The sequence below is a fragment of the Cimex lectularius genome, unplaced genomic scaffold (assembly GCF_000648675.2).
Source record: "Cimex lectularius strain Harlan isolate CLEC.00 unplaced genomic scaffold, Clec_2.1 scaffold80, whole genome shotgun sequence".
Lineage (NCBI taxonomy): Eukaryota > Metazoa > Arthropoda > Insecta > Hemiptera > Cimicidae > Cimex > Cimex lectularius.
The window spans coordinates 377,232-394,241 of record NW_019392709.1 but is presented as its reverse complement, the minus strand read 5'-3'; the positions used below and the strand labels follow the sequence as shown (position 1 = coordinate 394,241).

Genomic DNA, 17,010 nt, shown 5'->3' with positions numbered 1-17,010 from the left:
CTTTTTGTCGTTTTTTATTAATGAATGCGTATGGTTATTGATTTCTAGTTTTATAATAATATGCTAAAGCACAGTAGAGCCACCATTCTTTTTTTTTCATATTTTAATTTAAGTCCTTTTTTTATATATAATTGTAATCAAATTTTTATTTCATGTTGAACCGGCACACGGGCACTACTGGGTCTGTCTTCTCTCGCGGGTTTTTTGTTTGAGTTATTCAAACGCGTTTCGGCATTACGCCATCTTCAGTGAAAAACTGTCTGTCATTCAGTCTGAGTGGGGTTTATATATTGTTACGTCCGTCGCTTGTCGCTGGGGGCGTTGCGGTAGGGGGCGTGGTCTCCGTGCTCGTTGGTCGGTCTTGGTGGCGGTTATTTCCATTGTCAGTTATTATTTGTGCGTTGTTGGTTTTTGTGTTGTTTCCTGGTGTTGGTTACGATGTTTTGTTCTTCTGAACATTTTCGTTGTTATGAAGTGTTTTTAGTGGTGTGAAGGTGGTATATGATTGTGAGTTTGTTTGTGCGTTTATAAGTTTTCCGTCTTTAAGTGTTATTTGTTTGTATATCTCGAGGTTCTCCAGTATGTTTAGTTTTCGTCCTTTTTGTGCGTTGTGTATTAATGCCATGCTTGTTTCTATTAGGTTTGGTTCGTGGTTGTAGTGTATTAAGTATGTGGCGTAATTTGATTTTCCGTCATTGTCTCTGAAGGATCTAAGATGTTCTTTGAATCGATCTCTTAGTTTTCTTCCAGTCTGTCCGATGTAAGTGTATCCGCATTGACATGTGATGCTATAAACACCGTTGCTGTCTAGCGGGTTAGTTGTGTCTATGTTTCTTTTTAGTAGTTTACCTGTGTTATTGTTGGTCCTTAGTGCTGTTTTCAGTCCGGGTTTGTTGAGCAGATTTGTTAGTTTTTAGGTTTCTTTTCCTGTGTGTGTGAATGTTGTCCATTTGTTGTTGATTTGTGTTTCGTTGTTTTGTTTTTTAGAAGTTTCTGTATGGTGTTTGTTTTGTAACCGTTTTTTATTGTAATGTTTGTTATTGTTTGCAGTTCTTTGTTGTAGTTTTCGGTGTTGAGTGGGATTGTTTTTAGTCTGTTATCATGTATCGCAGTGCTGAAAGTTTGTATTGGTGTGGGTGGTACATTTACTTTACACCTTGGTTAGATTATGCCTCTTAATGTTAAAAAGGTCCCAGAAAACGCTCTACTATTTACAGCAATGAGATTGAAAAGATGCCAGTTGAGAAGCTGAAACTTTGCTCCATTTTTAGGTCAGATTGCTGCTTGGCATCCCTTTTCATGGTTCCCTCTTTCTTTCAATTCTCTTTATTTTGATCATATTTTATCTTATCGTATTGGCTATTTCCAACATACTGTAATTAATCCAATATCTAATGAGACTTTTGCCAGGGGAAACTTGATCTACACCCCATTTACAGGCTAGGCTGTAGAGCCAATTTTTATTTTCTAATTCCTTCGCCACTATTCTTCGGAAGGGGAAAGATCCGCAGGAATTAGGTAGTACACGACATAGTCATATGGTCAGTTCAAAATAATCAAACACAATGTAAATTATCCCAAGGGTAACTAATAAGCGTACAATTCAGGCATACGAAAAAGCACAAGCTTAGATTAATGTTAAAAATTTAATACTCGGCCAAAGGTAAAAAATTCAAAATTTCTTGCAGTTTTCTGGTCTGGCTCTTCTTCGATTTCTGCTTTTAACCTCTAGTCCAGTTTATTCCTCTCTTTTTCATTTATTTGATTGATACCTTGGTATCTTCTAATTATGTTTTTTCTCTTTCCTTTCACGATCTATCTTCCGTGTGTTCAACATGCTCCTCACCATTGTCCAATGGTTTCGCGTTTTGTCGAATATTTATCGTCAAGAGATTTTCTATTGATGTTAGGTTACAAACCAGTCGTTTATCATAAATTTGATGTATGTTGCTTTTTTGCTCTATCTGACGTGTTACGGCTTTTCACCTTCTTCTGCGGTGGGTTTATTATTATTATTATTTTTTACGAGNTCCCCGAGGGTACCACGCCGGTCATACGCACAACAATGCAAAGCATACTCGTCAGAAACCGCCGATACCACTACCCTTTTCCAGTCGCTTACTCACGCATTCGAGGGACTGTAGCATGATCATGACGTTCTCAACGCTTACTTGCTGTCGTCCGGTCGCAACGTTTCCCGTGAGGACCGGGGATAATACATTGGCCTTGCGCAAGCTTCACGAAAGGTCCCACGTAGAAGACAGCCTCTCTCTAAGTTCCCGCCAGGGGCGTAACCACAAGCCACCACGAATCCATCCCAACGTGACAGTGGGATGGATTCTGGAACATTTCTGTCACCCCGTGGTACAGATGGCCATACAACCCTCCCCCATCTATGCAGACAGGATCTGGTGCACTGGCCCTCGTGTGACTCTGCTAAGGCACCCGACGTCCCTGCCGGTGGGTTCGCAACAGCAGAGGTCATATAAACCCTCAGGGTGCCGAAGGTTTTGAAAAAAAAAACAACTCTTTTGTAAGTATGTCGGGTTCGAATGCAGGGCCGCTGGATTCGAACACGGGACCTTTACCTTACAGTGATGAGAGCCGTGTCAACGCTTGAACCGTTGCGGCCACCAACGCCCTAATGTTTATTATTATTATTATTTCAATATAGTCATCTATTTAGATAAATCCGGACGCGGTCATAATTAACCTTATTAATTATTTCAATAAATTATGCCTTTTTTCTAAGGTGAGGTGAAATCAATCAATTTGAATCTAGTTGAGATGAAAAAGTTAATGTCACGAGCGGATTCGAACCCACGACCTTCGGCTCAATGCTGCTCTACCGCTTGAGCTATCGTGACTTCGATCCACTCCGCCACTAACTTCCCATCTCAACCTCACCTTTTGAATTTTCCCTCCTTTTTTTATCTCATCCAATACCTCCTTTTCCACCAAAAACGTCATATACCACCTAGGGCTGTATACAAGAGACTGAATGCCCATACACGATGGACATATGGCACAGAACTCTGGGAGTCAACCAAACCTTACAATTTATGCAAAATTTAGACCCTACAATAACCAATCCTTAGATAACTCGTCAATACCCCGTTCTATGTTTCGAACAGCACCATTCCCAACGACCTAAATGTTCCCTTTATAAATAGTGATATCTACCTTATGATATATCGGGTTGTCCGGAAAATAATGCAGGATTTTAAGTTTTCATTAAAAAAAATCTATATAAAATATTCTGTTTACGTTTACAGGATTACTCATTTGTATGNGTATGGGAAATTATTTTGATTAAAGAACATTGCTTTAAAGTAACTAGTTTCTTTTTTTTTGTTTAATACCAAAATCCTGCATTATTTTCCGGACAACCCAATACCACACTTGAAATGACTTCATTTTTAATGACAGGCCAGATCACAGTTCTGCGCTAAGGTATCCATCATTCAAGAGAGTTTTAACAAACTGACTAGAATTCTGGCTAAAGGATAAACAAATACCCCTATACACATTGTTACTCACAACCAACGACAACTCACTGAGTAAGGCACACTATTCTCAAATACAATAACAGCTGTTAACCTCCTAGACTGTCGGTACCTAGGCCAAAAACTTGCCCCACAAACCTGGCACCTGTATTCACTGCACATCCTGACATAAATTACTCACAACTATAATTTAAACTTGACATCCCTCCCTTTGTCCTTACCACCAAGTAAAGTAAAAATAAGACATCCTCGATCATAGCAAAAATAAGAGACCGGGCTTTGACCTAATAAGCTCAAACATTTTACATCAGCTTCCTCGCAAGGTGATCGTTCTAATACATTCCTAAAGCCCTCCTTCGTACCAACTACTTCCATACCATATGGGAATTCTCTTCCATCCACCATGATCCACAAGACTAAAATACCAACAATACCAAATATGTTTCCTCGTACCATCCTATAAGTTAATCGTTCATAGTTAATCCTCGGGAAAGTACTTGATAAACTAATTTTATCCAAAGGAATCCAAAACCAGCATTATTCCTGACCACAAATTTGGCTCCCGTAATTACCAATTTACAATGTACAAAATGCATCGTGTTGTAGAGGTCATCGCGTCATTCCTGAGCGTAAGACATGTCCTGGAGTCTTATGGACTTACGGACTGCGATTGTACGGGACGAAAAAAAAGCAAAACATAACCGGTATCCATCCCTCCAGTCAAAAATCCTCCTCATGATTAACGTGGCAACATCTGTTGACATCCGAATTCTTTATGTTCCTGAAGCAAGAGCCTCAAATTCCCCCAAAATTATGGGTTCAATCGACTAGCTATGAGGTTGAGAGGTTGAAGCATCGCTAGCCTCGAGACCAACTGCGCACATCCATCTGGTTCATGTCAACGCACTTTTGGACACTGCCCAATGTTGTCATCGATGATGGGTGGATCATGCTTAACACGTGTGTGAATTATCAGTATCACGAGTGATGGATGGACTTTTGAATTTGCGCAAAATTTAAACAGGGTTCGCCAAGCTTTGTTCTTGTTCAGCGAAATACCTCAGGGCCATACACTTCACCTCAAACCTCTGAAATGTTACATCCTCATGAAATAAAATTCTGCCACACCTGTGTATATCTCAGACCTCTCTCTCCAAGGGGAAAATTGAATAATTTGGCAGATGGAAGAGTTTTTTTCTACAGGAGTGGTACTATCATGATTGCAGCTGAAGAATTATGGTTAATAACGATAGGATAACTTCGCGGTGGACGTACATCTCCAAAATGTGCGATTCTCTTTACTGTCAATACGCATTCTGCCAGGAGTTCAGAGAATAATTTGAAAATAAGTATTGCAGAAGGGAAAAAATTGAATTCTTTAATCCTTCAACATTACAAATAATTAATTAAGGTTTTTAGTTGAGATGAAAAAAAGCTAATGGTACGAGCGGGATTCGAACCCACGATCTTCGGCTAGATACGCCGCTGCTCTACCACTTGAGCTACGTGACTTCGATCCACTCGGACATCAACTTCCAATCTCAACCCCACCTTATGAGTTTTCCCTCCTTTTTGCCATTTTTTCAAATGTCGTGTAATCGGATTGGATTCTCGACGACAAATGAAATGGCCACGGAGAGGATTAGTGAAGCATGAAATTGAAAAATGGCAAAAAGGAGGGAAAACTCATAAGGTGGGGTTGAGATGGGAAGTTGATGTCCGAGTGAATCGAGGTCACGATAGCTCAAGTGGTAGAACAGCGGCGTATCTAGCCGAAGATCGTGGGTTCGAATCCCGCTCGTGACACTAACATTTTTATCTCAACCAAAACCTTAATTAATATCATTCAATTAGTTAAGGTTTTTAGTTGAGATAAAAAATGACAAATGGCAAAAAGGAGGAAAAATTCAAAAAGGTGGGGTTTAGGTGGGAAGTTAGTGTCCGAGCGGATCGAAGTCACTAGCTCAAGTGGTAGAGTAGCGGCATATCTAGCCGAACATCGTGAGTTCGAATCCCGCTCGTGACACTGACTTTTTTATCTCAACTAAAACCTTAATTAATTGAATTACTAATAAAAAAGTTGTTTACATCAAATGTTCACTCTTCACATTTTTTTCACAGAGATTCGATATGCTCGCGAAGGAAATAGAGCAGTGTCGATTAGATTTAGTAAAACGTATAGGAAAGAATAAGTCTAGATTAGACATAAAGTTTAGATTGTCCTGGAAAAAAATCGACTAGCTTTCTAATTTATTGTCAAAAAACGCAATATTAATGCTGAATAGCTTGATTGTTTATGTTTAGACTTCTTTTTGGTGTTAAGATTGAACTAATTGGCTCAAAGATGTTTAGGTCCATAATGTTTTTTGACCGCAAGAATTTTCCTGATGCCCGAAAGTGTACATACACAGCGACTATAAAGGTAACTTTCCCTGAATCCCGAAGACAATTGTTCCGGATGGACGAAGACGATGATGCTCTCGAGTTGACCCCGATACAATTGCACTTTCACCTCAAGGGAGAGAGTGACCGGCCACAGCTTAAAGCTGGGCAATGGCACACTTTGTCTGCCGCAAGAATGTCCTCGAGCTCGCTCCATCATTAATCGGCTTTGGATATGAAATAATGGTTCCATTAAAACATTCGATGACATCGTTCCATTTCGAATCCTTGTCAAGGCTAATACGAAAAGTTTGCAGAGGAATCCATCTGATACTCATTTGATAGTCAAAAAGGAAACAAATTTTTCTATGGAAAATTACAACTATGCTTATTACTTCTCGCTATTTTGTTGCATCATTTAAAACTGTTTCTGACAGGCTTTTTTAAATAATTTTTTCTGCCAATTTGCAGTGTTTGTGCAATGGAACTCGCTGATTTAAAATCGGAACACTATAACCGAACTGTGCTATTTTTGAACCCGGAAAAAATATGTTGTTGGATTCAAAACGCTTCGTCCTGTTTCGCCAAATAGTAAATGTACATTTTTAATGACACATTTTACTTTTAAGGCACTATTCTGCGAATATAACTTCACTAATTCGTAATGAGGGTCAACTGTGTTTTCCTTTCTTCCTCTTGTTCTTCTTCTTTTTCTTCCTAGAATAATCCGCCGTTTATAGCTTGTTGAAGGCTTTCTCTATCTTTATCCAGAAACTAACTTAAGCAGTTTTTTTATTTTCGAAAGCATGATGAATCGTGTCGGTAATTTCATAGAGTTTGTGGTCTTGAATGGGACGGTTTTCTAACTTTTGGCCCACAGAACAGTTTTTGAAACGAATTCCTTGTATTAATCGCTTAAATACGGCTGAAAAAATGTTGTAATATTAAAAAAATAGATGGTTGAAAAGGAAATGCCAACTTATTAGACTTGTAACTGCCATTTTAAACGTTTGTTAACACCTAGTTTTGTTGTTTGTTAAATTGAAGGCTTTCTCTATCCCCGTCCAGAAACGAACTTAAGCAGTTTCTTTATTTTCGAAAGCATGATGAATCGTGTCGATAATTTCATGGAATAGAGAGAGCGAGAGAGAAGGAGAGAGAGAGAGAGAGAGAGAGAGAGAGAGAGAGAGGGAGAGAGAGAGAGAGAGAGAGAGAGAGAGAGAGAAGGAGAGAGAGAGAGAGAGAGAGAGAGCGAGAGAGAAGGAGAGAGAGAGAGAGAGAGAGAGAGCGAGAGAGAGAGAGATAGAGAGAGATAGAGATAGATAGATAGATAGAGATATAGTTAGAGATAGAGATAGATAAATAGATAGAGATAGAGATAGAGATAGATAGATGGATAGAGACAGAGATAGAGATAGAGAAGAAGAAGAAGAAGAAAAATAACTTTTTTCTGGGACTGGTGTCCCCAAAGAAAAGATATATATATATATATATATAGAGAGAGAGAGAGAGAGAGAGAGTGAGAGAGAGGGAGAGAGGGAGAGAGAGGGAGAGAAGGAGAGAGAGAGAGAGAGAGATGGCTCGAGGTTGTGTCATCCACCGAAACGTTTTGCAGAGGTCCAGAACTCGACATCCTAGCAACTATAACCAACAACCACTGCAATAACCAACATCTCTACTTATACCAACACACCCAACCCGATATATCTAATACATTTTTTTAGAAAAATCGAAACTCCCCTTATAAATTTAGTCACTCTACTTTTTTAAAATAAACTCTTACCACGTCTTGCCCTCCATTATCTCATCTACGCAAGAATCCCTAAACTTTTACTCGGGAATACCAAATGATTGAACTCCCATATAGTCGAACTTGACACACTACTACACAGCACAAATATAGAAACTGAAATAGAACTGACTACAAGATATATAGTACTGTCTAGAACTACTAACTAAATATACAGACTTCGGAAGCATAAGCCTCATAGCAGCAGAAACAAACGTATGAATGCGTACCAGGAAGACGAAACAGCGGAAGTCCTCTGTTGGTGTAAAGTCTATGCTGGCTATGAGTCAAAACCTCACCCACCCACGAGTAGTCAATGTCATCCCTCTCACAAGCTGAGGACGTGTTTCGCTGTTTTTACTTTCTGGTAATATCTCCATAGGTTTACTTATGCAATCCTAATGTCATTGATCTAACCCGTCATAGGTTTAGGTATCGTTCGTTTTTGGGATGGTTCTTTGTTGAACTTTTCCGCTTGTTATGAAACCAATCCAATTGCACCGTTCATGTATTTTAAATCCACAGTCTGATGGATCTACATATTTGGCAATTTGATGTGCCGTCAAAAAAGGCACAGGTACGACAGGTGCGTCATCAAATTTTCGTTGTGCAATTTATAAGCTTCTTCTTTGCCCCTCTTCACTATGTGCCTCGGTACCCAAAATGGGGTAATTTTGTTGTTTCCTCAAGGTGTGACAAGGCCTTGATGCATTCCAAAACTCCTTTGGACTTAACCACCGATGAAAGTTGGTTTTAATGCCAACTGGATGTCCGAGTAGATGGTGTTTTTCTGTTGGTCCTACTGAAAGGCAGTGGTAGGTTTATGTGAATTCTATTCCTTGGATTATTTCCATAGATAATTCCTAACTCATACTAGGTCTTAAGGCCATGTGAATTCCAAATACAGACGGCATTAACTGAACCACCTTTCACCCAGACTGCATTATCGGGTATTTTAATTTGCATTTTTTATCAAATCTGAATTTGGGGTTATACATTGTGCCTCCTTTTCCCTGGATGAAGATATGTAGTGGTGGTAGATTCAGGAGGACGTCCAGAACAGCACTTATGAGGACCCTGGCCTGGATAGATAGATAGAGAGAGAGAGAGAGAGAGAGTGATAGAGAGGGAGAGAGGGAGACAGACAGACGGACAGATAGAGAAAGAGAGAGAGAGAGAGAGAGAGAGAGAGAGAGAGAGAGCGCTAGAGAGAGAGAGAGAGCGATGTCTCGAGGTTAAGTGTCATCCACCGAAACGATTTTCAGAGGTCCAGAACTCGACTGCCTAGCAACCACAACCAACAACCATTCATACAAATTTAATAAAGTCTTATATTGATCAATTGATGAATTACAAATGAAAATTATCAAAATATTCAGATTGGCCAATTTTTAAAGAACGAGTTTATGCTGTGCTAGTACGCTCTCATAAGCGGTTTAAACGTCTAGTAAATAACTAACCCATTTCTCTAATTGCGATTTCACACATGGTTATCCTTACCTATATTAAGAAAAAAAAATAACGCGATTATGTTTTTAAAATACTCGCTTGTTCAGGCAACCATAACGAGATCGCCGGTTCGCTTTTCCCGATTCACTCGGACAATAGTTAATTTTAAATATAATGCGCTCAATGTTGGTCTTGGAGTCGCCCGGTCTTAAAAGTAATATGGGTCAGAGAGAACAGAGATGGAGATGAAGCCCGGTAAGAGTGAGATGCTGGTGGAATGAGAATAAAGGGAACCCTGATGACACTTAACCCAAAACTTAGTCGGACGGGCGACATTCCTAGCGAGCGTCAACCCGGTTTAAGCGTACAATTTATTATCAGCAAGCATAATTCTACCACCATTGACTATGAAAATCTATTTGTACGCGTAATTGTTAGAAAAACTTCACAGGAATAAACAAGAAGAGTTGTAAGTATTTGTCAATGACAAAAAAATGAGCTAATCTACTCTGTCCTCAAAGATAACAAATATTTTTTTTAATCACTAACATAATACTTCCCTTAAACGATTTTTAGATAAGTAAAATAAAGAATTTATCGTATTAATTATCTATGCGGATATTGCCAGAAAGAAAAACAGCGGAACATATCCTCAGCTTGTGAGAGGGCTGACATTGACTACTCCTAGGTGGGTGAGGTTTTGACTCATAGCCAGCATAGACTTTACACCAACAGAGGACTTCCGCTATTTCGTCTTCCTGGTACGCATTCATACGTTTATTTCCGCTGCTATGAGACTTATGGTTCCGAAGCCAGTATATTCAGTTAGCAGTTCTAGACATCTTGTAGTCAGTTCTGTTTCAGTTTCTATATGTGTGCTGTGTAGTAGTGTGTCAAGTTCGACTATATGGGAGTTCAATCATTTGGAATTCCCGAGTAGAAGGTTAGGGATTCTTGCGTAGATGGGATAATTGAGGGCAAGACGTGGTAAGAGTTTATTTTAAAAAAGTAGAGTAACAAAATTTATAAGGGGAGTTTCGATTTTTTTTAATGTATTAGATATATCGGGTTGAGTGGGTTGGCATAAGTAGAGNGGTTGCTGACGCTGTCGAGTTCTGGACCTCTGCAAGTCGTTTCGGTAGATGATCTGTCGCTATGTACGCTTGGCACTTAACCTCGAGCCATCTCTCTCTCTCCTTCTCTCTCTCTCTCTCGTCTCATTATGATTGTTTTACAGCAGTTTTTGATTTTTCGCTAGTTGAATGCACTATTGTGTTATCTGGCTCTAAATCAAACTCAAGTTAATTCGCGACAATTACGAGAATGAAATAGCAGACATATGATCTTAGTTAATCGGGAACTGATCAAATTTCTCAAATCCTTAGATAATTATCAATTAAAAAATATAAATTAATATATGGTTTAATGGTTTGATTTCAGTGCCAACGTGTATGGGCCCGCGGGCAGATATGCGAACGGCGTCAGGTGAAGACTGAGGACGGATACATTCTGGCATTACACAGACTGCACACGAAGAATCTCAATTACGGCCCTCCTGTTCTTGTGATACACGGATTATTGTCCGCAAGCGACCAGTGGCTTTTAAGTGGAAGGGATCGTGACTTACGTAAGCGAAAACTATAAAAAATAACAAACTACCTTATACAAAGTTGAGCTAAGATAATACAGAACAAGTACAGTTATAACAGTGATATCCTAGTAGTCCGAATATTATTATTATGAGAAACTTTCAATTAGTTAAGAAAAGTTCAATTTGTCAATAAGGTTTTTAGTTGAGATAAAAAAGTCAGTGTCACGAGAGGGATTCGAACCCATGACCTTCGGCTAGATACGCTGCTCTACCACTTGAGCTGTCGTGACCTCGATCCACTCGGACACTAACTTCCCATCTCAACCCCACCTTTTGCATCTTCCCTCCTTTTTGCCATTTTTCAAATGTCGTGTAAATTATTTGATGCTCGGCGACAAATAAAATGGTCACGGAGAGCTGTAATGAAGTATACTTGATTTAACTTATTTAATTCACTAGTTTTCGTGGTCCGCTTGACCAATTCATATCTTTCAATTAATTAAGGTTTTTAGTTGAGATAAAAAAGTCAGTGTCACGAACGGGATTCGAACTCACGACCTTCGGCTAAATAAGCCACTACTCTACCACTTGAGCTATCTAAACTAAAAAGTTAGTGTCCAAGTAGATCGAATTCACGATAGCTCAAGAGATAGAGTAGCGACGTATCTAACCGAAGGTCGTGGGTTCGAATCCCGCTGGTGACACTGACTTTTTTACCTTAACTAAAAACCTTAATTAATTGAAAGATATGAATTGGTCAAGCGGACCACGAAAACTAGTGAATTATGAAAAACACAGAAGACAAAAACATGGTATATTAAAAGATACCAACTTTTAATATACCATGTTTTTCTCAACGGATAAACTTTCAATCGATAAACTTCGCCACTCATTTTTTTATTACGCGACGTGTTATTATTTGTTTTATATATATACATTTTTTTTGCTCCTTAATAAGGAAATTTCTTTTTTCCTTTTAACAATTTACTTTTAAATTTTGTCACCTTTAGTCTTCTGCTTCCTTAAAATTAGTATATAAGTAGTACTTGTTTGAAGTCCTCATTGGGTTTAAGCCATCAGTCTTACAGAATCTAGCCTGTTCAATAAAATTGAAGAAATACATCCTTAGCAAGTAGATCTATCTTTTCATTTCTCTCTATCACCTCATGTCCTGGGATCCGCTCCAGAATAACCATGTGTGGGGGGGTGCTGATTCGTACGACTGTGAGAAAGTCCTTTATTATTTAATCTAAATGTGGACAGAAATTTATTAACGTTTAGTCCATTCTCTTGACACTAAAAGACAATTTACGAATAAAGAAAAGCGTGAGGTTTATGATAATTCAAAATAGAAATTTAAATTATTCAATGTCATCACTTAATGTGTGGTGATTAGTGGTTGTTATTCGATGATGATTCGGAAATCGTGAGATGCGGTCTGGTGTGATGTAGGTTTCAGAAAAATATTTTGTTTATCGTGCCAACGTTTCGATCTTTATTGAGATCATCTTCAGGGCTCAAAGTGTTTGTCTTCCGTGCAATTGTGCCATTCTTGCGTGTCGTGTTGAGAGTGCACAATTACACAGAAGACAAACACTTTGAGTCCTGAAGATGATCTCAATAAAGGTCGAAACGTTTGCAGGATAAAGAAAATGTTTTTCTAAATCACGCCAGACCGCATCTCACGATCTCAGAATAGTCATCATTTAAATTTCTTCTGAGAGAAGTAAACTTTGGATTTAATGGTATACAAGTGAAACTATACTAATGATTTCCATATCAGCGTTGAAACCGTCAAGCGTAATTAATGCTCACTCCTCTTTGTCCGCTTGTTGAAGAAAGCCAAGAATTAAAAAAAATTGTTACTCAGTCCTAGATTTTCTCTCGAAGCCGTTATCGAATAAGCTTCACTTAGGCATTCCAAGGGTTCGACAAAGTGTAACCCATTTCATTGATATGAAAGTACACGTTCTTTTTTTCCTTCAACGTCAGACAACATCAAAATTAAATCAATCGTAATGAGAAATGTCTTTGTCTTATAACTTTATAGTGTTACTTCTTGTGATAGTCTAATTTTTGTGAAATAATTTGCTTGTTGATCGAAGGCGTTCAAACTGCATTTTTTTTTTGGGGGGGGGGGAGAAAAATCAAAATGTACGGTTGTTGAGATAATAGCATTCTGTTTATTAGGTAAATACACTCGGTAAAGTTGTGGCATAGTGGTGTCGATTTTTGGCAATATCGTCCTTCATACCCTTTTTTCCGTGGAATATACAGGGTGAATTGCTACTCGTGCTACAAACTTCTCCAGTAGATTCTTCACCCTAAAATGAACAAAAAAGTTCATATTGTCCATGGTCCGNAGGTAAGGGTTCGAGGTTAACTTTTTACAAAATATAATTCCTAGGCATCTATCCTCTATACTCATTGATTTCGTTCAGTTATCAATTTGTTTTCTGTGGCCTCAATTTTGAACTGCACAACTCGCATTAATGCGATGAAATTTTGTTATAAATAATAGAATGATTATGACGAAGATTGTTTACAGTTCTAAGACAAAGTATATTGAAATAAATAATTTTGGAATCAAAAAGTATGTATGATTTGGTTAATCTTTTAATTAATTAAAGTTTTTAGTTAGAATAGAGATAGAAAAATCAGTGTCACGATCGCGATTCGAACCCACGATCTTCGGCTAGATACGCCGCTGCTCTACCACTTGAGCTATTGTGACTTCCATCCACTCTGACACTAACTTCCCATCTCGACCCCACCTTTTGAATTGTCCATCCTTTTTGCCATTTTTCGTGCCGCTAGTGACACTGACTTCTTTATCTCAACTAAAAACATTAATTAATTGAAAGATATTAATTGGTCAAGCGGACCACGAAAACTAGTGAATCTATGATTAATGTTTATTTATCGGTTTCCGTTCCAATCTAAAATGATTAATTTGTGAACACGAGATTCGAGATAAAAGGTAATATCATGGATGGGATTCGTACCCAATTTCCGAAGATCGGATCCAATCCATATTTTTTGAAATTAAAAACATTGTCGGGGCGTTGGTGGCCGCAACGGTTTAGGCGTTGACACGGCGCTCATCACTGTAAGGTAAAGGTCCCGACATACTTACAAATAGGCTTTTTTTTTTCCCAAAAATACCGGCACCCCGTGGGTTGATATAACCTCCACTGTTGTGAACCCTCGTAAACAAAAGGTGTTTACATGGAGTCCTGTCTAACGACACTCCAGCTGGTGACTTTACTCATCACATTATTTTTCTGCAGGACTCAAAACTATCTTGCCAAATTAAAGGCAACTAATCATATATATAACTGCGCTGCATGCGCAACGAGCAAGGATTGAAGGATAAGGTGTTTGGAAGGACGCGCTTTTGTTTGTATAGTTGACCTTATGCCACTATACATAGTGGCTTGTGCAGGAAAAGTCCCCATACCGTAATATTTACTCTCAAAAGATGAAGCTAGCCGTCCAAACTATAGTTTTTAACTGGTAGGAAATTGTGAATATAGTGTTTTTTTAGTAAGGGTCAGTAATATGTCTACAGGACGAAAAATCTCAAGTCTGCAGCGGATTTTGGATTTTTAAGGTTTTCATCATGCCTTTCGGAACCAATTTTTTTTAAACCAATGTAGCAATCACCCCCTTGAGCAAGATATTTGTAATATGTGTAATATGTAAACGTGGGGTTTCAACGATGAATATAGTTCTATTTTAGTAATGCTCAGGCTTGAGCCCTGCCAAAAGAAAAATCTAATCTCGATCTAGTGTTTGATTTTATTTAATGTCTAAATCATACCACTTTAAATCACTTTAGGTAGAGAATTGGTTATAAAAATCAACCCAGTGGCGTGAAGCTGTAAGTACAACCGATTTGGGCCATGAAAATTGGTTGTAGGCATTAAATAAAACCGAAAGCTCGACGAAAGTTTGCGTTTTTCTTCTTCTAGGTCTGCCTCACGATCCTTGTTAAAAAGAAAAACCAAACTAACTCCTAGAATACAATAAAACGTAAATAATAAATCAACTTTATGATGTAGTATAAATATTATATATATTTATATTGTATATATTTATATTGTATATATATAAATATGTATCAACTGATGATATAGTATAAATATTGGAGAGTTTTGGAAAAGGGCGCCAGCCTGAAAGAGGGCGCCACAAAAAGATCGAGAGTTTTCGCGGGGAAAAAACCTCATGGATGAAAAAAAGGATTTTTCGCCATCTACTCTCTTGGGTCGACCGCGTGAACACGGGCATTTGATTTCTAATCTCTCCTAAATTTAAAAATTAATATTTCATATCTCAGCTGAGTGTGGATTGTGAGTAGAGTCTTGTATTATAATTTTTATTGTTTGTTAATTAATGTATATATGTTTTTTTAAAAATTAGGATTAACTTTTAATTAAATTTTGTTTTTTCTTTTCTTGTTTAAACTTTTTTTTTCTGAGGAGATCCACATAGTTACCATAAATACGTTTCGATCTTTATTGAGATCATCTTCAGGGCTCAAAGTGTTTGTCTTCTGGTAATTGTGCACTCTCAACTCGACACGCAAGAATGGCACAATGTAAACAATGTTTGTAAATCCCAGGCCCTGAAGATGATCTCAATAAAGATCGAAACGTTGGCACGATAAAGAAAATGTTTTTCTGAAACCTACATCACGATTTTTGAATAATTATCGATTAACGGTCACTAACCACCACACATTAATAATATTATTTTAATAGTAATTTCCAATAATTTGAACATAAATTTAAAAAAATAAAATAAAATAAAATAATGCGAAAAGGAAAAAAATGCCAAGTTGGAGGAACACCAAGAAATTAATAAAGTAAAAATATGTATATGTTGAAGATGTTCTGGCAGAGAGTGCAAAACAGTTGATGAATGTGCTTGTGGGTACCTTCGTCAGGAGTTGGCCTGAATTTCAGGGAACAGAAAAATTGGATGAATTTATCAAAACCATGTCCACTGTAGTTGACGAAAACACTAATAAAATAACGGAGGCACACACACACACACACACACTTGCACAGACACCAACAACATACAAAACACCCAACATTTCGTCTCTCAACAAAAGGGCACCACCAAGAGTTGAAATTTCACTTTATTCTTATTCATAAAACTGACAACCCAGAAAAAAGTTGGTTTGCGATTACTCTAATAGATCCTATTCGATTCGAAGAGATTCTAAAAGCAATTTTAAGAAACTCTTAACAGATGAGGTAACTCGTTTAATAATAATGTGGATATTTTGATCCTCATTACGCTCTTGATCACGTTCACTTGCTTCCCAGGATTACTGTAGCATTCGATAGATTGCTCTTGACAATGATTTTTAACAATTATTTAAGGTTTTTAGTTGAGATAAAAAATGTCATGTAATCGGGTTGGATTCTCGACGACAAATGAAAAATGGCAAAAAGGAGGGAAAATTCAAAAGGTGGGATTGAGATGGGAAGTTAGTGTCCGAGTGGATCGAGGTCACGATAGCTCAAGTGGTAGAGCAGCGGCGTATCAAGCCGAAGATCGTGGGTTCAAATCCCGCTCGTGCCATTGACTTTTTTATCTCAACTAAAAACCTTAATTAATTGTAATATATTAATTGGTCAAGCGCACCACGAAATTAGTGAATTTAATGATTTTTAATTTATTTTGACGTTAGGTCTTTATATATGGGTATTATACGTTTATTTATTTTGGCTGTTGATCACGATCGGGCTATGATTAAGATCAAATGGAATTTTTTAATATTTTGAAAAAAGCACGGTATCACTCCGGAGCTCATTGGAATTCAATCCTGATCAAATCATAACGGCTTCCTTCCCGAATTCCAGTCCACTAATTGACCCAGCCTATGATTACTTAGCCGTCCTCGCTGACCTTTGGATAACATATGAAAAGAAGTGAAATGCGTAAATAGGATTTTTAGGAATCCAAAAGAAATCGGTTAAACTTTCCGTCGTGTTATGGTAAACTGTGTCATCTAGCTCGAATCCAATTAGGTCTGATATTCTGTGTATGCCAGTTTTCCAGTGACTTTATTACCCTTTCTGCAGGTACCTAGATGAAAATTAAATCCTCCAGAAAACTAGAGCATGCAGACAACCTCATATCTAAAGAAACAATTTTTTGTAAACATTTAAATAATGAAAATTAGCAAAAAAGAGGGAAAACTCGAAAGATTGTAGGTTGGGATGGGTAGTTGGTGTCCGAGTGGGTCGGAGTCACGATAGGTCAAGTGGTAGAGCAGA

General features: G+C 37.9%; 1 protein-coding gene across 1 annotated transcript in view; it reads left to right on the top strand.

Annotated features, from left to right (window-relative positions):
- The window catches only part of LOC106663864 (lipase 1-like), a 74,765-nt gene that overhangs the window by 35,209 nt on the left and 22,546 nt on the right, over positions 1–17,010 (top strand). Inside the window, exon 2 of the mRNA XM_014389064.2 lies at positions 10,567–10,753. Within this exon, the coding sequence (XP_014244550.1) occupies positions 10,567–10,753 (187 nt within the window). The remainder of the gene's footprint in view (positions 1–10,566; positions 10,754–17,010) is intronic.